Raw genomic sequence first — 23,045 nt, forward strand, 5'->3', positions numbered from 1 at the left:
CTGCTCCAGCGGGTCGGCACCGTGCTCTCCGGAGAGATCACCCTAGTCCCCCAGATGAAAAACAAGACTTTACTGGAGTACTGTGAGATTAATTAACGTTACCAAGAAATCCACTTTCTTAGCTGGTGATTCTGGCAAGCTCTATGGAAGGAGAAGCCACGCTTTGAGCATGTTTCCAGCTGCACAGACGTGGTTTCCACCTAGGACATTTCCTAGGACGACAGAACATCGTCTAGAAGCCAGCTGTTGTCCCAGGCTCCCAGACTGGCACTGTGCCGAAGCGCCCTCGGCGGCACTGCTCCCTGTACCCGCAGAAACTGCGGCGTCCTGGGAAGCCCGCCCTGAGAAGCCGACTGTCCATGCCTCTGGGAAGTCTTCCACAATGTCCAACCACTACTTCCTTCCTGTTTATTCAATCAGCTATCGCTTGTTCTGCTGCCAATGGAGATGGAGAAAAAGGCATCCCATCCCTCCCTCTGGCACCGTCCTCCTGTCCCAGACCAAAGGCCGAGTCCCTCATCCGTTCTTCATGGGTCACAGGTCCTGGTCACTGACAATGGTCCCCTCCCCAAGCAGCCGCAATGTCAAGGCTTCACTATTGATCAAGCCCCCACCAGTTCCAGGCACAATGTCTTTTCCTGCTCTCTAAACAATTTCTTCCAAATCACTCATCACTCCGCCACTGCTGTCATCACCGGAGACACCACATCTGCATGAGCATCCCATAAGACTACCTGACACTTCACTTTGTCTCTGGCGAGCTCTATTCTTAGCAACTCTCAGCTCACTGATGCTTTAAATCATCTCATCTTTGACCTATTCCATCTTCCACAACTCACTTTCATTTTAGTTTCCAGTGCTGCTTCCCCTGAAATCAATCATATAACTCTTGATACTTTCAAAGGGAAAGACAGGACATTCTCTCTGGGCTATTTCTAGATTTCTCTTGATTACATCTGACTCCGCTCCCCTTACGCTCAATGCAAAATTACAGTCCTCTGGCAACAAACACCTCCTCCACTTCTTAATGCTTTTTGTACCATCCTCCTCTAATCACGTCGCAAGCCAGAAACCTCCGTTCAGCACCAGAACTTCAGCCCAGCTAACAGCAGCTGCAAGGTGGATCAGAGCGCAGCACGGTCAGCCAAGGAGATGCCAGGGAGAAACAAGCACTGGTTTCCCCAACACCCACTGGAATCAGCCATCACCTTCCCGGGCGGCCGCGGAGCAGCCGCCTCCCCCAGCGCCCACCCTGAGCCCAGCCATGTTCACGAGACAGCTCTGCCCGACTTTGCCCCGTTTCAACACACCTAGCAACTTGGCACTACGACACTGGTAACTGGAAAAGAGCGGTGTAAAACTGGTGCCTCCCGCTGGAGCTGGCTGATCCGTGAGCGCGTAGGAGAGGTCACCGTGAGCCGCACCGAGGCACAGAACGGACGGCACACACAGCTACGCATGAGACCAGGCCAGACTTCATCACCACTGATGTGCGCTGGCAGCCCACGTGTTTCGGGAACACAAAGTGCGTGATTTTGTGGAATTTCTCATGTGTTAGCATCCACTCCGTAAAGAAAAACATTAAATAGCTTTAAAAAAATTCAGCTCTTCATGTGAACATCACAAGAGAGATACGGAAATGTTCTCTTCTCTATGAAGTGAACAGCTTAATAACACATAACAGATGGACCGTATTTGGATCTCTCGATCATAAATACAAGATTCACCGTTTGGAATAAAACGAGCAGTGCAGCTGTCCATTGTCCCCTCTTGGAGGGGTTTTTTGTTCATTAAATAAGCAGAAACCAAGTGGCTGTGGAAGGAGAGCCAAAGATGACAGCGCATCTTCAACAACAAGGGGGTGACTCTGGTAACAGCTTTGCTAGGGCCTCACGCCATTCACGCACATGGAAATCAAAAGATGGTCCTGCAACCCCTCCTGGAGCAAAGACATTGTCTCCTGAAGCAGTGCCGCTGGAAGGAGTTAAGATGTTCACCTAATTCACTTCTCAAAGAAAGGGCTGTAATTTAGGAAAGGTTGCTTTTCCTGTATGTATTTTGCTACACAAACCCCACAACAGCTACAAAAATAAGCAATAATTAAATTGCAACCTAATCTGTTGTCTTTATTTATGATAAATTATGAATAACTGTATTATAGACAGTCATTAAATTCAGAAGGCTGCTAAATAAAATATATCAATATTCATAACTCCCCGATCCCACATAATTTAATAATAACAGTCTTGCATGACTTCAGCGAGGCCAGCAGCAGGCTGTACTTGGTGGATTCAGGTCCTGCTGGGAGTAGGCGCAGAAAGGAGTATAAATCTAAACTAGGGATGAGATGACTCAGACGAGACTGTTAGAATGAGGCAGACGATAAAAATACCCAAAAGATGTGAGGCAAATCTTAAAAACACTCATTTGGTTCTAAACCAGCAAGGCTGGACCATTTTTTCTCACTTGTTGCCCAACTAAACTCTGCAATGAGACATGGCTACGGTTGGGGTGAGCTGTGGAGCAGCTGGCAGGGACGCAAACCCGCACGGCTCCCCGAGCTTGGGGGGGGCTCTTCACAGCAGCCCCCCCGACGCAAGGGGCAGCCCCAACACTGCGGGAGGACGAAGAGCCGGCACCGCGGCATTCCTTCGGCTCTGCATCCTCCCACCATTACCCCCATCTCACCCCTTTAGTGACACAGCTTGTTTCAAGACTGATTGGAAAATGTTGGGAAATTTTCTGAATGGCAGGGGAAGAACAGCAAACCCACGGAAAGGTCTGGTGCACTGGTACCCCCAGAAAGCACAGACTGAGTAATCAGCTTTGTACCAAGCTGGGAACAAGTCACTACGGTTCACTCCGTGGCTGTGACCTCTTCCACAGCAAATGCGTGCAGAAAGCTAACGCGAATGTTTTTCACTTTCCAAATTAAAACCCTCCAAGGATAGACATTAATTTCTTTTAGGCTTCAGTTCTGGAGCAGAATAAGCTATTTTTATCTTATTATTTTAAAAAGCAAATTTTTGTTAGGGAACTGGAGATTTGCCTCTTCAGAAGTAAGGATTTTCTCTCCACAATTGCCATTAAGTAATGGACACTCATTTAATTAAAGACTCTCTGTAATTTGACAAGAATCTTTAGAAATAATTTCTCCCTCAAATTACCTCCTTGAGAGGTTTTCTGACAAGATGTAATTGAGAGAGCGACCTTCATGGGAACAGGGGGAGTTCACAGAGCCCCAGCCAGAAGCCCCAGGGGATAAGGGCTGCTCACCTCAGTGCCACCCTGGGGGTATTTGAAAGGCGGTCAGTGGGCTATTAAGCCCCCCTTAATCACCCTTGAGTTCCAAAGTATTTTTCAGAAAGAAATTCAAACCCTTGGCCTAATTCGTCCTCATCTCTGTCAATGGTCCAACTGAGTGAGGGGAAATGGAAACTGTTGCCCGAGAGCCTTTGAAAATCCTATTCGTAATTAATAGTGTGTCAAACGTGTAGTGCACATTTCAATGATATCTTGAAAGACGTGTACATTGTAAGCAATTCCTTGTTAACTAATTATGAAATGCAAAGTCATTGCCAATTTACTATGGCAAGACAATGTTACAGCTGCTTTCATATTGACACAATAGGCTCAGACTTTAAAACAGATCCTTCAGAGGCAGTAAATGATTAGCAGGAAAATCAGGCTCTTTTCATGGTAAGTGACATTTGAAGATACCCACTGTTTTGAACAGACAACTCACTCTGAGACTAACTCAAAATAAATGAAGACAGAGAAATGGTTTTCTCTCTTTCTTTTCTTATTTTTCAGTTTCCTTAGCTCACTTCCCAAAGGTTCACCCAGCCACTCTCAGTGACGTCTCTGCACAGCATCTGCTTCTTCTTCACACGCAGGCTGCAAAAAACTGAACATGAAAATATACACACTGGAAGTTCAGCTCCAGCTGACTTCAGTTTCAGTGACTAGGCTTCAGCGTGACAGTGTATCTTTAATAACCATATCTCACATTAGCAGAACATCTTTGTTTATGCCAAACATACCACATAACATTCAGCAGTATACGAGGAAGAAGGATCGTAATTAAATCTGTACTGTAATCGTCAAAACAAACAAGCAACATTTATTTTGCTCATTTGCTGATAGAGATTCACAGTGGAAACAGAAAAATGAACGTGTTGGGTGGTGGATGGAAACGGATGGAAGAATTGCGGTGGGGAGCGGCGAGGTTGGGCGATGAGCAATGGCCGGACATCAGGACGCAGGCAGCCGGCGGCACGGGCAGGGGAGCGGGCTGCCTGCGTGCCAAAGGAAGCACCTCTGGCAAGACACGAGTTACGTCTGAGATGGAAGAGCCCCAGCACGGAGCCGCATGTGGTTACAACCAGAAAACACAGGGAGAACAACAGAGCGAGCTGCCCCACGCCCTCACTCAAGTCCCTGAAAGAGCTTTCCTCTTACTTGCTTTTTAATTAACTGCCAGTAATTAGCATCACCCAAGCAGCCTCAGAAGAGTGCCTCTTAATGGTTTCTCGCTACCCTCCAAATGTGGTGTGTTTTAATTATGTGCTGATCCTGGCCAGGTCAGCAGGTCTGCACATGCCCAGCACCAAACCCACCTCCACGGCACTGACCCGCTGGTGAGATGCTGCGTGCACTGCATCAATGCAGCCACTGGACACACCGGGAAAGAGAGAAAGAAAAAAAGGAGGATTTGCGTGTGTCGCCCTACTCAGGGCACACTGATCCCCATAACACCACCTAAGGCAACTCTAACCCCAGTGGCCGGACACAAACAGCCTTCGGGTTTGATGTCTGGTGGACAGCCACCACACTGCACTGGGAAAGAGCCTCAGTGTCAGAGGGACTCACAGAGAAGAATGAGTTTAAAATAATACTAAGTGATAAGTCTAAAAGAAATAGAACCTCCAGACAGCAGAAGAATTAGGTATCATCTTCCTGTTCCATCTATTTCTTCCCCCAGTTATTTCCCAGCACACCGGCTGCACACTCCTGCTGTAAGCCCACGATGAGGCCCCTTCGTGCTCCCAGTGCCGAGTGCGGGGAGCGCGAGACCAACACAGGGGCAAAGCACAGCCTGGGAGGTCCAAGCCCAATTCAGCGGGCACTTCCTGCGCGGTCTAACACGTCACTTCTTCTTGGACCCCATCTCATCAGTCAAACTGGCCAGTTGTAACACCCAGACCCTCGCACTCCTATGGAGGAGGAGACCCAAAGGGTCACTCACGGCCAAGGACAAACCAACACGGCCTAACGAAGGGGCTCATTCTGCAGAGCGTCGCTGCAGGATGGTGCTGGTACCACCTGGGCGAGGATTTCTGTGTGGTCAGAGCCAACAAAAGTAATTTGGACTTCATCTGCGGGTAGGTGCGTCCCCACATCCTCATGTATCAAACATCATCCTCTCAAGCGCTTGTAGGAAGGAACTTAGATATGTGGGACACATATCTGACAATACTGTAAAGGCTCTGCTTGAGCTGAAAGCCTACCAAATGCTGTTGTATCAAGACCTACTTTTGCAATAAACCTTATGCAAAATTTGCAACATGCTAGCACACAAAGAACTTGCAAGCACTGCGGCTTCCCAAAAAGCCTTAAAAAACAAACTTGGGGAATGGAGCTGCCACTTAGGTTAGACATGGGAAGTCTGATCCTGGATCTATTGGAACAACCCCAACTGCACTCCTGACAGCAGGTCTGTACGAGGAACACCAGAGTAAGACAAGCTGAGAGATATCTGAGGGCCAGAAGGAGACGTTGTCCAGATCAGTTACATCTATATCCTAGTGAGAAGAATGACTTTTTTAAAAAATAGGCCTCTATTTATGGCAACATAAGTAATTTCTTATGTTTAATGATTATTCTTGACTGCAGTTACAGACCTGACCTTTTCCCTGTCCGGTGAGAAGGTTATTGCTGGCAGCAGAGAAGAGGCAAGAGCACTCGCACGGTGCTGGTCAGAAAATGACTCTGGGCGGCACAACACCTGTATCCAGATTTTGCCGAGGTTTGCACCCGCTTACATGAGATTGACAATGGCCTGGATGCTAACGAAGCCCGTGGGGTAGCCTCCCCGAAGCCTGGAAGGTGCTTTCAGCTCCTACTCTGGCTCCCATCTGCCGCACAGCTCCGCTCCCTTCTGCCCAGGGAAAGGCAACAGCCCCACAACCATTCCCCAACCAACTTCAAACTCGGTGTGCCACTTCGCTCCCCTTTTAGTTTCTTTAAAAATTTTGACAATGTCTGGATTTCGCTTAAAATTTCAGTCAACTGCACAGCGCACAGAGGAGTAATGCCTGAAGTGCAAAAAGCCATATATGCAGATGACTTTCCAGACTTGAGTAATTAAACAGAAAGAGGAACAAACATCCAAAGAGTGCCCAGCCAGACTGGTACGGCCACAACTGGCCTGTTCCCTGGATCACTCCCTGCCGTAAATGTCAATTTATTCTTGCCATTTTTCTTTATGCTCTGTGACATTAACGAAGTAAATTTAGAAACAACAGACTATTTCTCTATATAGCAACAGTCAACCTGTGGAAAGCAATGCCCCGAGACTGCAGGAGAACAGATTCTCCAGTCATGTTTTTTTTAAGGCTTGTCAGGTCGTATTACCACTAACAGGCTGACAACTTCTTTGTCAAGACGTACACTGAAGAGCAGGAGATATTCCTGCCCAGCTGCCCCAGGCTGCCTGGCTCCTCTCATTAGCTGCTGGTACAACCGCGCACGGAGACAGGGTCTTTGGATAGCTCAGAGGCCGGATTCAGAGTAGGAACTGTATGGGAAGTTAAGGAGTGATGCTATCCGGTTAAGAAAAATGAGAAAAAAATGTTTCAGTAGCTTTTTACAAGATGAGAAGAGCTCCAATGGAGCTCTGCTGAATGGAGAGACGAAGCCCTGCTTACAGCGCTGAGCGGCACCAATACTCGACCAGCAAGGAGCATGGGCTGAAATGGCACAGGGGATCCTGCCGTCGGCTCCTGCACTTCTCCAGCACCACGCACAGCAGCAGTGGGTCCGTGACCAGACCTTCTAGTTGCTATGGAAATACAGATAATAACGAGCAGCAAGAGTAATTGTAGAGATGCACCAGTTGCTAACGTGAAACCCAATGCACTTTATCATGCTGTAACAATATCCCAACTCCTGACGTGCAATCACACAAATGTGTCTTAGAGAGTCAGAGCCATTTTGGAGAACAAAAAAAACCAAACCAATGCTTTGTATTAAAAGATCAGAGAAATGGTTTACAAGAATATTCAAAGTAGACAGACCATCGCTAATCTTAGTACTGCATCACTTGGAAAGGCCCTGACACCATATTTGGAAGATCTTAAACATTAACTAATAGGAAAATTAGCAATATTAATAATTAACAATGCTTTTCCAAGAAAGAATGAGCCACATTAAATTCAGTAACCATAGGTAATTGAAGTCCCCAGACTTGCCGTATTTTTTCTGTGTACCTAAAGAACACAACAAAGGCTGCTCAAAGCAGAAAAGAAAAGGAGCTACCTACTTCTTGTTTAACTTCATGTTTTATGCAGAAACAAACGCTGAGCTATTGTGAAAAAATTATTAGGCTCACAATGGCAACTCGTATGTGACTGATCATATGCTAGCAGGAAAAGTCCCCTGTATTTTTAGGATAAATAGCCCTACAGCTGTTTGTACTGTGGGAGTTGATCCTCCCTGAAAGTCCTGTGGTACGTGCACACAAGGCCAGGCAAAGATCAGAAAATCCCCCGGCTCCCCGCAGAGCACCCCAGGGCTTCACACTCCAACCGAGTGTTGGCCGAGCCTCCGGCCCCGCGCTCGGGCACACAGATCTACACCCCGCCCTCGCGGCTCGAGCACAGCTCTCAGAGGCAGGCGAGCATCCCACTCCACGTAGAGCATCCCGTGCTCCCCAGCCGGCATCTGCCCTCCCATCCAACAGGCGGCTATCCCCCGCTCCCCGGCTGCCAGCCAGCGAGAGGGCTCTGCTCCCCTCCAGCCCACCCGCACCACCGGCCGGTGCCTGCCGGGCATCCCTCTGTGCTGATGGGACACCGCGACACCGGAGCACCGCAGACCACGAGCCCAAGGGTGCTCTCCCCAGCCCTCTGTTGATACGCTTGCTTTCCATCAATTTCACCAAAACAGCACCTATTTCTTCTACTCCCTCATGTCTATTTAACTCTAACTTCTTTCCTGCAGGAACTGTCTCTGCACGATTCTCTCCAATTCCACTGTAGGCTTCTGCGGCATTACCATAACACAGCTACATTAGTAAAGTTGGATTGGCGCCTCTTCATTCACACTTCTGGTCTTTTATCCAACACTCCTTCATTTTCCCACCCCTTACTACGCTCCTGATGAGGGCATGGAGCATTCAGGTTTTAAGTGAGAACTTAAAAACGGTTGAAAACAAGACAGAATTCAGCATTACCATTTTTTTCTAAATTACAAGACAGCCTTTAAGAGGTCTGAGACCGAAAAAATAGGTCTTTTGGGGAACAACCTTCATTATTCTATTCAATATCATACATTCTATTATTTATTTTATGTTTCCTGATTATGATTGCTTTTTCCAAATAAATCCAGAAACATTAGAGTTTCCTGCAGACTCAGAGTGTAACAGCCCTGAGACAAGAACTCTTTGTAACAGTGAATGTCCAAGAATATTTTCTACAATCAGCTGCTTCTGGTTTTTAATCAAAAGAGGCTTTTACTACTTGTCACACCAGCAAATTCATTGTGGGATATGAAAGACAGTCTTGTTCCTCCTGCTATTTCACTGTGTCTGGTAACGATTATCAGAACATTGGGAAAATAAACCAAAAAAAAGTTGTTTATGCACCAGCCAGATCAGTCTGTCTACTTTTCTACCCCAGTAGTGAATCTATACGGTTAAGAGCACAAACCATTTGGCTTTTACATGAAGGTAAGCAGACACTAACTCAGTAGTAGCTCAGTTAACAGATACACTTCTATCATTGCTTATCACCTGTGGGTGTCTAAGAAGTATTGCACTGGCAAGAGCTGCAATGGAGGATACACTTAAAAATGAAACGCAGTTTCCTTGTTTTTTAACACATATATACTGTAACTCTAGTACTGCTGCATATACCACAATTACAGCATTTAAGGGTGGTCTCTGCTGCAGCATTTGATTCCACTTGAGTACCATAAAGAAAATTGAAAAGAAAAAAAAAAAGTCTCATGAATAAGGGCTGGGGTTGTCAGCTATATTCATTTCTTGGCAACTGGATGGACTAGCACTATGGAAGTACAGTTGAGGTCTGGTTGCAGGTTGTTTTGGTTTTTTAACATATGCATATTAATGAATGCACTGGCATCAACCATGAATTTCTGCACGGCTCAGGAGCAAACCAACGGTGCTCTGCTTCACAGGAAGGGTCACCTCGGCACAGCACCACTGGCTGCCGCAGCAGCGGTGCAGCACAGCCCCGAGCACACACAGCTACGATGCCCTCGGGGCACGAGGGTCCAAAGGAGCTCCCTCAACAGACAGCTTTAAGAGAAAGTATGCGCTGAACTACAACAATAGAAAGCCTTTTCTTCAACAGGCAGGCAATTATATATACATATATACGTAAAAAGCTAACAAGTCCTTTATTTACTTACATTGCGATGTGAGCAGTGTGCGATATCTGCATGTGTGTACATCGTACTTGGAGTTAATTTATACATTCCCAGTTGAGATAGCTTTCCCTACGACAGCCCTGTCAACACAGCGATGATGACTTGAAAACAAACTCTGGATTTTCTTCCCAAGTGCAGCCACCGGTGGGGTTTGCACCGTGTGCGTGGCTCCACGGCGCTATTTTAGGCACATGGTCCTATCTTTGTCCCGGAGGCTCATGAATAGCAGACGTACTCCCAAAATACCTTCCGCTGGGATCAATGGACGTGCTGCTCATCAGACCTGCTACAGCATTTTAATGCCTGTGGGAAATGCTGCTACTCAACTGACCTACACTTTTTTGACAAATACAGCCGAAGAGGGGATACGCACCCTGGGCCAGCAGCACCAGTGGGTCACTGAGGGTTTGGAAGGAAACCAAACCATCCCGAGTGGGCTGCTGCACCAGTGCCACAACGAGCCCGGCAGCAGCGCACAGCACCAGGAGCTGTCGGCTCCAAGGCTGGCGAACACCAACACCGCAGCAGAACAAAGCACACTCCTCAGGCTGGGGGGGTTCAGTCTTCATGAATACTTGAAGATACTTTTGCCAGGGTAGGCTTGACCCCAGGTAGGAGCAGTGATCCCCTCCGGTGCTCCCTGAAGTCAACAACAAGTCTGTTTTTTTATTTTGGAAGCGTCAGAACAGATGTACTCAGTGGACAGACCACACTGACGCAGGCAAGCGTGCCAAGCATGGCGGGGACTGAGCCTGCCCACCCAGTACCTGCAGGAGCACGGGACGGATGAGCATAACTGTTCATGATCCATTTCAACTCAACAACAAGAGAGCAGACCCCAATTCACAGACAGTGGGAATGTCAAACAGAATTATTCACCAGGTTTAACTTCTCTGGGGAAAGCAGACATCCTATTTCTGTGATAAGAAATTCTCTTGAACACGGTTATGTACCAACTCACTCTGGAAAGACAACTTCTCCTGAAAAAGACTTCAAATACAAGAAAAGAGGGAAGCCTCATCCCTTGCAGCAGCATGCAGAGCAGAGGGCATCGCCCTCCCCTCCGCCTGCGGCAGGTACCAGTGTGGGGTGCAGCCCTCGCCCCGTTACAAACTGCAGCAGTGAGCATGTGGGGAGCAGAGATGACCCTCGGGAAAGCCCCGCTCCTCGCATGGCACAGCAGCTCGGGGCGCTGGTACTCGAGCATGGATGGCTTGCGGGGCCAAGCACATCCCCAGGGCTCTGCATTTGCTCAGCATCCCCACCGCCAACACCCCGCACCACCGGGGCTGCTCATCTGCCTGCTTCCCACCCGCGCTGGTTTACCCCTGGGAATAAATCCCCATGCAGCCTCGGTGAGAAAGAAGAGAGCCCACAACGGAAAATTCCCACTTCACCGCAGAGAGGAGGAGGACAGAGGCCTCCCAGAGAGAGGAGGGGGTGAGGCGGGGGTACCTTTGGAGGTGCTGAACTAAGTGCATAAAAAAATCCAATCCAAGGCCAGAAGAAACACTAACTAAAATTATTTCCGAAGTATTACTGAAGGGCAATAAGCGATTGAATTGTTTGCTGATGTTAGTCAACGTTTTGATAAACAGAAGCATTTTGTTCTAGTTGAAAGAAACCTGTTATTTTTTAAATAATTTCACACATTGATCTTTATATCAGAAAGCCACGTAGAAAAATATACAACACACTGAAAACATTCATTAATCAATCCCTAGGTTTGCCTCGTCACAACTGTGCTTGTTTTGACACCTGCTTGCAATCTTCCTGCTGTGGCATTTAACATGCAATAAAAGCCAACTGAACAAAATGAACAGTGACTGCAGGTGCCCCCAGCATCCCGCACTCGCCCTGTACTGCACATACCATACCAGAACTGACAACAGAGCTTTTTTGCTGTCACTGGTTTTTAAGGAGTTACCAAGGGACTATCACAAATACCCGATATGTTGTTGTCCTAGCAGTAACTGACAACTTAAGGCAGCTTCCAGACTGCCAGTGGGTCTAACTCATGAATTAGCCACAGCCTGCAGATGGAGAGCCATGGCCAGCCGGGATGTCCGAGCAGAGCAGCATGGTACCACCATCAGCACCCTGACATGAGCATCTCTTTGCCCATCAGCTCCACCCAGAACACCTGCCTGTGTCATCTGTACAGCTGTGCCTAAACCTCAGGACTCTCGAGTGACTCCAAAAATCCCAGTATTCAGCCACCAGGCAATACTTGTGTTGGAGGGGTAAGCCAAGCACACTCACATACTGGGGGAGAAAACCCAAGTCAATGCCTGCTCACCAGCTCCCTGTTATTGCCCACCACGTGCTGCTTTATCTGCATCTCTTCCCACAACATGGGTTCATTTCTTAAACAGGCATCATTTGCCATTTGGGAAACTCGAAGCATTGTGCTAAGCTCATAGCAACAGCTCAAACCCACGCTGACTTTCCTGGTAGTGTTTATTACTTACTGGTTAATGGTGCAACGATGTATGAAAGCAAATGAAAACATGTCAAGGTCAGACCCAGGAGGTATTCGAGTCGCTGAGCTCTAGACACTGTCGGAGCGACTGGCCAGTCTGCCTAAGCAGGTACAATGGGGAAAGCTCCCAGCCCTTACAGAGACACACAACCAGCACCAGCTGGAGAGGTTACCATTTCATCCCTGCACTGAAGGTCCTGCCAAGCTGCTTTCTGTGCTGGAGGAGCCACTAATCGATGGCACTTCAGAGTTTTGAGCAAATCTAGAATCAGGTTTGAATATGAAATTATGGGGACTGCTTGAATGTGTATGAATTATTCATATGATTACAACATGCGGCATCAAGCCTTTAAAGTGCAAATTATTTGGGACCAGGCTTTAGCCTTATTTTCTGTAAAGCATAAAGCACGTTTTCCTACAGTGCAAACAATCCGAGTCTAATGTGTATCATTTTCCGTGTTTCCTACTTTCTGGTCTTGCCTGCCAGTTTCCATTAAGACTGGGGAACCAGCAAAATATAAAGCGAATGTGTAGTATATAGATTTCTAGTGAATTATACGACATTAGTTATACAAGGTAGTTTAATGTGCTACATACCACAGTTTAAAAAAAGTTCTTTCAGAAGAGGTGTAATATCCTTCTGACAGCAAAAATGCACTGAGTCATAGAGGTAATGTTGTGTCCAGCCAACATCAGCCGCAGCGACGGCAAGAAGAGATCTACCTGCCAACACTCTGACTCAGGAGGTGGCTGTGCCTCCACAGCAAGCAGGAGGAAGGCTGCAGCCAGCACAGCCCAGCCACGCCGCAGCCGGCACAGCCCAGCCATGCCGCGCTGCAGCCGCCGGTGCACTGGAGCAGGTTTAATTTCTCATGGCAGTGGCTTGCGGGTGTCTGCAGCGTGCACTGATGGGGAGCGTCACACCTCAGCGGCACGCTTGCCATCCAGTGCTTCCAATGTGTTTTTTCTATACCTGAAAGAGGGCAGAAATGGTAGTAGCAATAAAAAGATATTTGCGAGGAAAAGAAAAATGTGTTTCACCCAACATCCAGAGACTCCAGAGCTGTGTACATGTATCGTGCTACTTGTGTGGTTGGTACAAAAGATTTGGAAGGATCTTAACTGACCTTGGTGGTCCTGGATGATTAACTGACATCTAATGCAGGACACTTTCCAACTACATAATTTACTCAATTTTTTGGATAATTGTAATTAGCATTCATTGCAGTCCACATCTCCATGTTTTACCTAATCCTGACAGAGAACTGCTTGCTCAGAGGAGGAACCTAAGCATCAGTCCAAGCCCTTCCAAGCCCCTACCTTCTGACCTTTGTCAGTATACTCAGGCACTAGCATTAAAAACACATGGGAATTCTGCAAGTGACCATAAAAGGGGACCTAAGTAAGAACTTCTCCACACGGCCTTATACTGAATATCCTGCCTATATGCCAATAACATTAAGTGCCAACGCTAGGAAGTCTCTTGGCTATAAGTTCCTGAATACCAAAATAGCTTCTTTTCAATGTAAGTTTCTTCCCAGTTACTACTGAGTTTCCCCTGTTACCCTCCTTTTTGTCCCGTCCCCGTCCCCCCCCCAGGTATCTGAAATTATATATATGATGGCCCTTTCTTGCCACCAGGTAATCCCTCTAAATTTACAGGACATAAATCATACGCCAGTATTTTAAGCAGTGATGCCAACTTTTGTTTAGGTGTGGATTTTGTTTGAGTTGGCTGGTTGGTTGTTGGAAGGTGAGGGATGTTTTTTTGGTCACAGAGTTAACCTGAAATGGAAGAAAGAAATATTCTTTTCTGAGCAAAGACAGTTGTATTTTCCCTTATACAGACCATGCAGAAATGGGAGACCCAAAGCAATGCACCACCATCTACAGTGCCGTGCTTTTACATCTTTGCTCTTATCCTCACCACTTTGTTTCAGAGCTACTCAGTGCACTTTCTCCAGGGCTCCAATACAGTGTAAGCAGCACATAACCCATATAAATATAAACGATCATTTACATCTTTAGACAGCTACGCTGTAACAAAACGAAAACCTTGGACAATAAGGTAACTTTCTATGTTGGAACAGCCTTTTGCAGGTTAACCTGAAAGCTACTCAGAGCCCCATCAGCCTCAGAAGCCCACCAGCTCTCTGCTGGTGCCACTAGAACCAAGTAAGCGCATTTTTTGGAACAATAAATGAAAATTATCAGCTTCCAGAACTGTCAGCTGAGCTGTAAATACATTACATTGCTGTTTAATTTAACCACACAGCATGGCTAATCATCAGCCTATAAGGATTGGGTGTGCACAGTCAAATCAGCAAGCCGCCAAATTCAGAACATCATTCAGTGCCTGCATCTCTTTACTAGTCCCAGGTATTGGAAAAGACCCTGAACAACAGACTAGATGTAAATTAGCACATCAACATTCACACACTGTCATATCTCATTGCTTAGCAGTATTCAGAGCCGTCTGTTCCCACACATCCTAAGCACTTTTAATTTTCCCTAACTGTCACCTAAAGCAATTTAATTCCTGAAGAACAGTGGGAGAGGAAAAGAGGACACTGACATTTATCTTCTCTTGTTAGGAGAAGCTAAGCCACTCGCGAGCTATCCTGCCTCTCTTTACTTTGCAAGATAAATGCCAAACCAGAGATTAGCTGACGTTGTTGTTCTCCCTGCTGCACACCTACCTATACACTGGCACACACAGCATCTCGGATTTCCACACCATCCGCCGTCCCTCTGTTACTGCCACTGCACCCTGCATTACTTCTCTATAACTCATTGCCATGTCACACAACAGGAAGTTATTATTCATGATTAATGTAGGTGCCTCGTTACAGGATCCTAGGGTAAGGTGGTAGAAACCGCACATTAACGAAAACCACAGCTATGAAATGCTTCATAGACTGCTGAATGACAAAGTGTTTGAAACTGCGGCTGGAGAGCAGGTCCATGGAAAAGAAAGGGAAAAGTCGTACCTGCTTTTACATCTCTCAGGCTGACCATGAACAACAGGCTCAGCAACGTCCCCTGCCCGAGGACATCCAGACGGGCCACACTCACAGAGACTCAGTCCTGGCCATGGTGAGTGGAAAGCCCAAGTCCTGACCCGGGGGCAGAGGAACAGCGCTGCAAGCAAGCATCTTTGTTCTGCACAAATGTGACCCACCACACCCAATTTCAGGCATTCCCACAAGAAATAAAGTGATATTTAAAAGGAAACACACATTATCCACCTACCTGCCTGGAAAGCACAGCTGCAGGCATCGGTGGGAATGCCAGCAGAGCTGGGAAGGTCACCATGCCAGCATTGGGAACGTGGTCAGTAAGGTGTTTAGGTCCCTTGCAGCGTGCTCCTGCATGTTATTCTGAATTCACAGAAAGCCTGTCTCAAGCTGGTTGTGAGGACTGTGGCCTTCATGGACTAGGGCAGGTATTAATTTGGTCTAACGTTTTACTTGAACTGTAGTTCCAGTAACTTTTTCTTGATTGCCCTTTTCCCTCCCTATCAGTCAAGTGTCCCATGAATTGCAGTTGGGTTTGTTAATTTTTTCTTACTTAGCTTCATGCCAACAGCCTCAGCTGCCCTCAGGATTTGTCTTACCCCCATCTTCTCTTTAGACCTCCCATAGACACATGAGCCCCTTGAGGCCTCGCCGGACCTTTCCTCCCTCGGCTCCAGAAGGTGCCTGGGGTGATGCTACAGCAAGGAGGACATGAAATCCCCATCCAGCACCGCTGTGACTTGAAAGAACAAAACACCTAACAAAATGCTGGAAATGTGACATTTCCAGGGTTTAGGCATACTGCAGGGTTTAGGCATACTGTATTCTCTCTAAGAAAGGCAGTTTAGTTTTGTAAATAGCTGTAAATGAGAAGATTTAAAGATCCGTTCTTAAGCCAACACAAGTAAAAGATAAAGCATGGTCTTAGGTGAGCAATAGCAACGGTTCTCCCTAACTGCAATTTTCAGCATTCAAAGAGAGACATTATGTCCCCCTTTATCAGTGAAATTCAGAATGGTTTTTCTTCAGTTTTCTTTCAGCACTATTGAGAATGGACCACGGCCTTCAGTCTGGAGAGTGACAACACAGTTATTAATTATTTCTGAAGCAGAAAGACAGCCAGTAACCCAAACATTGTACATATTACCACATGCTTTCAAGACTTGCAATTGCCGAGTTCTCTGGATTTAACCTATTTCTACGTTACACGACACACTGAAAAGCTTCACGTGCAGAAAAGTTTTCAATCCTTAGACTGAACAAGGAGCATAGGCTCCACTGCAGAGGTTGGGGGGGGCAACGAGCATGTGGCAACAGCTTGTCTCTGGGCGAAACACACACAAAAAGCCACGGATCCGGGGGAGGCAAGATTTAAAGCAAAAACAAAGCACTGCTGACAATACTAAACACAGCTTTTCTGACACCTCCTTGTAATTCCCACTCCCTCCTCCCCCCACTTACTTACTTAGCTACCACTTTGATAATACATAAAGGCTTTTTTCTCTTGTTTTTAAATAACAGGGAAAGGCATCTGTGCTCCCAACCCACAGCCACATAAGAGTCAGGCTATGAAAAAAGTTTGCCTTGCAATCTGATCAGTGATTACTTTAGTAAGTAATTTGCAGAGCATGGAAGCTTAATACATCTGTATCTGACCCTAAATAAACAAGATTGGGATTTTATAACTGCCTTACTGGGCATTAGCCCATAGTTTTCCAATCAAAAGGGCAAAGTTTCCTGGTCAGGGCTTGAAATCCCTGCCCAGCTGAGACAACGAATATGGGCGGGAGAACTGGTGCCAGGCGCCCGGCTGCGAGAGGAGCCAGCCATGGCAGAAGGAGCACCTCAGCAGCAGCTGGAGCAGGGACAGTGCTGCGGGGCAGCCCCAGCCCCAGGGACCAGAGGACCCTGCCAGGCCCCCATCAGCATGTGGTTTATGGCACTAATCACCTTAAGAGAGGGGGGAAAAACTTCTCCTGGGACTGTGGCCCCATCTCCCAGGGTCCCTCTCCTGGCAGCACAGTGGGATGCCCCCAGACCTGGGGCAAACATGGCAGGGAGAGGTTTGGGTCACCACAGAGGTAAGGGATGCACGACGAGGTCAGGCTTTGCTTCCCATCCTCGCCACACCTCCATCGCCCAGATACCTCCAACAGTCTGGCGGCATGCCCTTGTTTCCCTGAAGGTCCCAACCCTTGGAACAAAATTATGGGGGAGAATCCTGATCTGAAAGACAAACGCGTAGCACTGGGGAGAACGCTGGACATCTTCCTCCCATCGGATCGGAAAAGAAGTAGTAAAAGGAGGAACTTAAACAGCTTGCCAATCTGCAACGACTGAACTCTTGACTTCAAAGTGATGTAAGCTGACAATGATGCGTGGGTCTGACAGTCCTCCCCAAAGCTGCAGCTGGAGTCACCCGGCACCCAGCAGCAGCCAGCACCCTGCACCCAGCCAGTGCAGGCTCAGCAGAAGGTGGCTGCAGGATGACAGGTCCGAGCAAGAGGCAGGTTTGGCACCAGCACGCACGGTTCATTCCCTGTACATCAAACAGCTCCACGAATGAAGCACTCCAGCTTTCGATCACCCGGGTGAAGCAGGAGGGATGCATACTCTGATGCGTGTGTAACCCTACAGCCTGCCAACACATGGTTTGAAATTGAAATAGGGATTATTTTAAGCACGTTCCCCCAGGTTTTGCAGCTTCTCGCCTGTTTCCATGGGGACGGGCACCGTGCCGCGCAGCTGCCGAGGCTCTCCAGCCTCCCGCGGTCCCTGGGAGGATGAGGCCAGCAGGGATGCAGAGCGGGGACCGTCCCTCCAGCACTGCTTGGGCTTCAAGAGCCCCCTGGGCCCAGCACATCCCTAAAGCTAGAGCACTTCAGCAAAAGGCAGGGCTAGGAAAGCATCATCAAGATATGTAACAGTTTTCTTGTTTTACAAGAAACAGATTTTTACAGAATAGTGTTTCTCAGCTTGGAAACTTGCAGACCCAAAGACTAACCCCGAGTACACACTTCTTTCAGTCGGACTGGTTTACTGGAAGACCTGTACCTGTGGGCTGTAAAACCAGCACCTTGCTTCAAAAAGTTGATTTTTATGCAAGTAGGATAAGCCTAGGAGACTGCACTTGACCCCCTTACAAAAAGCCATCTGCACTCTGGCAGAGAGGGTCAAATAAAGGATAGGTAAAGAAGTGATTGAGTCAAAATACTAATCACGATGCAAGTAATTGGGCTGCAGCACTAAAACCTTGAAAATCAGCTGGAAATCTAGTTCAGTGTCAGGAAACAAGCAGAAAGCCCTCGGACCACTCACCTCAGTGTAAGCGAAGGAAGGAACAGCTCAGCATAAAGCAGCAGATGGCTTTACATATTCTCATGTGTATTTACATACACTTTTTTAGTAAGCCACTTTGATTCAGGAGAAGCCACAACCAAAACGCACTCTTGAAATTCCTCTTTAGATATAACTGCATATAAAGATACATCGTGCTGTGTTTTTCCCCCTCTCTCACATAACACCACTGTGGGCAATGCTAATAGCACTAAGTGTAAGCGTGCCTTGTATTTCCTATTACTCAGCCCTGTTTCCCAAGTCCTAGGAACTCTGCTAAATGGTTTTTTTAAATATTTGGATTGAAACATTCCCACTGGCTTCACAACAATAGGTTTTCCCCACTTAGTATAAAGAATAAAATTTAAAACAAACAAACAAACAAAAACTTGCTTGGCCATTTCCCAGAACGACAACAGATAATACTTTCTGCCCACATGAAAACCAGGCCTTGCGACCGCTGTGCTGAGACATTCCAGTGCCCCATGCCCTGCCATGGAGGAGCTGATGGTTCACAACAGGCAGAGAGAGAGCTGGCACCCAGACCGGGCCTTCTTCGGTTCCAGCGAACAAATTCACTGACCAAGTAAGAAGATTTTAAAAGGTTCTTCCAGGTATAAATAAGAAACCCTAAAAAGCCCTTACAGACAAAGGCCTGTTTTGCCCGATGGAAAACCGCACACAGTGATAATGGTAAATCTACAAGCCCACTACAATTCATTGTAGCTTACTGAGGCCACCTTACTCCAGCACACCATAACTCTGAGAGTGCTCAGTCTTGCAGCCCTTCTATTCTTTTGTCTTATGTTCTTGCTTCCAGCTTTTTCATATTCTTTTTCCCCTACTTTTTCTTTTTTTTCTCTCCCCCCCCCCCCATTCATTAACTTCCTCCGTTCGGACACAGGGTACAACGTACCTCGCCAAAAACTAGCTGTCAAAAAGGCATCACTAGGCAGCATCTCAAGTTGGACAGGTTGGAGCTTGCATCTAACTGATGTGTATGCAGCAGCTACTGAACATGCCAAGTTTTCTGTGTAAAAGGAACCAGCTGAAGCCAACGCTCACAAAGCGAGGGGAACCAATCTCTCACATACCAGTGCTTTCTGGAAGCACACACAAAACACGCAGACGCTCTCCTTTCAAAGTCAGCTTTTCTAGTAGTTGAATCCCAACTCTGAAATGCTCAGAAATATTTCAAAGGTTGTATGCGCAAACATGAAACAGCAAGATGTGCCTGCTGCAGCCAAGCACAGCACCAAAAGGGTGTCAGAAAGATGCACTGTCGTCCCCCCAGCAGCTCAGATGAAATGCAAAGGACCAGTTGCACTTGGCCTGTGCCCAGCTTCACAGTCCAGAGAAATTACCTGAACCAGTGGAAAACTGGGGGGCAGGGGACAAGACAGCACCAGGAAGGGAAGCAAGGAGGGAGGAGGACAGTTGTTCCTTGGGCACGACTCCCCATTGCACAGCTCCACACCGCCCCATCCCTGGATGGACGACGAGCCAGCGCTGCACCCAGGCTGCATCAGTACCGACCTGCCCCCGGCTCAATCCCTGCCGAAGCAAGGAGTTCAGTCTCAGCTTTAACAAAAACAGTGCTGAAAAAAACAAAGAGGGTTGAGAGAACATCCACAGGACAGACTCAGGAATATGATGTTTACCCTCAGAGTCAGGGACTCGGAGGGCTCAATCCACGCATCCCACTGACGACAACGCCGGCTGGCCACGGTCCCAGCCTGCTGCTACACCGAGACAGGGGCACGACAACAGAAACTCCTCTGGTTTATCAAGGTGAGGCACAACAGCAGGAAGCTGGGGTTGGAGATGCAGACTGGAGAGAAAAGACGATTTCTAACCGTGAGGTTAACAGAGGATAATCCTCCAGGGCCAGGCATTTTACACTGAGAGCAAACGCATTACTGCCCACCCCCAGGAAACCCCACCAGGCTCTGGCTTACCCACACCAGTTTGACTTGAGGCAGTAATTCAGTAAAGTCTTGAAACCAGTCCCAAGGAATTCAGGCAAGAGGACTGTAAGGGTTTTCTCACCTCAAAAATCTACACATTTGGAGTTCGATTTATCTGAGAGTAAATACTGGGCCTTGTGTTACTACTCACTAGAATGAGTGTTAACCTTCTATCTACATACACCCTGTCATAATTAAAAGGGATTAACCACTGGATTTAGAGAGTCGGGCTCATTCTTGTATATCTATCACTAGGATCCACCTATGGGTAAAATTTTATATACTAACCTTTCTCCTCTTTTTTTTTTTTAAATTTATTTCACTTCTAATTGTCATTACTAACAATTCTTCCACCTTATGTCACACACAAAACCGAAGTATTAAGTGGTTTCTTTATGTAAGGAAGTTATTGGAATGTCTTAAGAGATCTCCATAGCAACCATGCCGTGCCAGTAAATATGAGTTCACCAGAACAACACTGTAATTGCTCTGAGCACACACTAACAAGCAACGATGAAAAAACAGGCAATACTAAGAAAGTAATGTCCTAATAAGTCTCCGCTACTGCAAAAGCACTGCTTGAAAATACCTTATGAGATGTTATCAGGTTTTTGTTCATGGTCATTTACCTGCAAAGCTCAATTTCCCTATATTGGCTGTATACAGGCTCAGTTCAGAATGAAATGCTTTCTGAATTATGTAGCAAAGACTCCAATTTAAGTGTTATTACTTGGCTCGCTTGCTGACCTACCACATCCAAGATGAATCACATTTTCCACTTTGAGCACAGAATTCTGGTAAAGCCCACCGGAGCTGCAGGCACCCAGCAGCCACATCGACCCCTTCTCATGCACAGCGTTAGTATAAAGGGACAGGGGGTTGGATGGATTTTGCAGTTCCTTCCAACAGCAATTTTGTTGTGCAATTCAGTCACACCACAGCACACCCCTTGGGCAGTGAGGTGTCATTCTAACATGTTTTCTCTACACTTCTGTAGTAAGAGATGCAAGGGTTAACAACTCAATATTATACTCTGAATTGCTAATAAATACTTGGTGATATCAACTAGCTGCTTCTCCAGTAAAAGTTTACCTGATTTAACACCTCTTCAGCTGCCAGAAGCAGCACAGTCAGTTTCAGGTTCGATCCCCCTCACTAGGGGGATGCCAGCAGACCCAGTGCTCAGTAAGCTAGAACACCACCATACCTTGAAGGCTCAAATTAACATGTATCACAAACTCCAAGTTTATCTAGTGCAAAATTCCAGCACCCCGAGCACCCGGGGATTTTTGCCAGTGCTCAGTTGGTGTCCTAGGACCAATGCAGCGTTCTTTGTACGTCGGGATTGCTCCCAGCCATCCAGCGCCCCGTCTGCTGGCCCCACGCCTCTCCCGAGTCTTCCCCCACCCACGGTCAAAGCTTCCTCCCTCTGTCCCCTGAAATTCCACCCTGCGTCCCAGAAGCCTAAAGCAACCGTGGTATTTCACAGTGTATTTCTACAAAGAACTCGTATCTTGGGAGAAAAAGCCCAAAGCAGCGCTTTCCAACGGCAAGGAGCTTTTAGGAGTTTGATGACTAGCTGCACTCGATCTTTCCTTGTTAAAACCCGAGATTTCCTCGCACGGATTGCAACTCCCTTTGCTACACTGTCCCCCGCCTCGCCGCCCGCTTCTCCGGCACCCGTTATTTTAAGGACTGCCGCCCCGTTTCTGCGGGGCTGCCTGCCGGACAGCGAGCGCACCGCCGGGGGCTCCGCGGTCCCTGCGCCCCGCGGGGAGGCAGGACCCGGCCGGCAAACCCGCACCGCAGCCACGGTCCCGCCGCCGCCCGCTCCCCCCCGGGCCGGCACCGCGCAGGGGCGGGACGCGACGGGCCGGGACCCGCCGGAGCGAGGCTCAACAGGTGCGGGGCAAGGGCATCGCGGGGCAAGGGCATCCCGGGGCAGGGCATCCCGGCCCGCACTCACCGTCCTCCCGCTCGTCGAAGACGGGTCTCTTGGAGGAGGAGGCGCTCGCTCCCATCCTCTTCTTCCACTTGCCCCAGTGAAACATCGGGGCGAGGCGGATGGCATGCCCTGCGCGCCGCTCCCCGCCGGCCCGGCGGCTCCCGCGGGCGGGACCAGGCGCTACGAGCCGCCGCCGCCGCCCTCAGCCGCCCCGCGCCCCGGCGCCGCCCGCCCGCATGGCAGCGCCCGCCGCCGCCTCCCGACCTCCTGCCCGCGGCGGCTGCCGCGGCGCGGCGGAGCGGAGCCGGAGCGGAGCCGGAGCGGGGCGGCGGGAAGCGGAGCCGGAGCCGGAGCCGGAGCCGGAGCGGAGCGGAGGGGAGCCGGGCGGCCGCAGCGGCGGGAGGCGGGAGCGGAGCGGAGCGGCGGCGGGGCGGGCCGGGCCGCGCCGCCCCCAGCGCAGCGCCCCCGGCGGCGGCGGGAGGGCAGCGGCGCCGCCCGCAGGTGCGGCCGGGCCGGGCCGGGCCGGGCCGGGCGGGGACCGGGGCCCGCCGGCTCCTGCTCCTCCTCCTCCTCCTCCTCCTGCGCCCGCCCCCTGCCCAGCCCGGGCCGGCCCCGCTCCCCTCCGC

At 48.5% G+C, this 23,045-nt stretch overlaps 1 protein-coding gene across 1 annotated transcript in view; it reads right to left on the bottom strand.

The window, feature by feature from the left end:
- STK32C (serine/threonine kinase 32C) overlaps positions 1-22,525 on the bottom strand; it is a 92,155-nt gene extending 69,630 nt beyond the window's left edge. The window contains exon 1 of the mRNA XM_075026653.1: positions 22,441-22,525. Within this exon, the coding sequence (XP_074882754.1) occupies positions 22,441-22,525 (85 nt within the window). The remainder of the gene's footprint in view (positions 1-22,440) is intronic.
- Positions 22,526-23,045: the final 520 nt, after the last annotated feature.

Source organism: Buteo buteo, chromosome 4, assembly GCF_964188355.1.
Source record: "Buteo buteo chromosome 4, bButBut1.hap1.1, whole genome shotgun sequence".
In the NCBI taxonomy this organism is placed as follows: domain Eukaryota; kingdom Metazoa; phylum Chordata; class Aves; order Accipitriformes; family Accipitridae; genus Buteo; species Buteo buteo.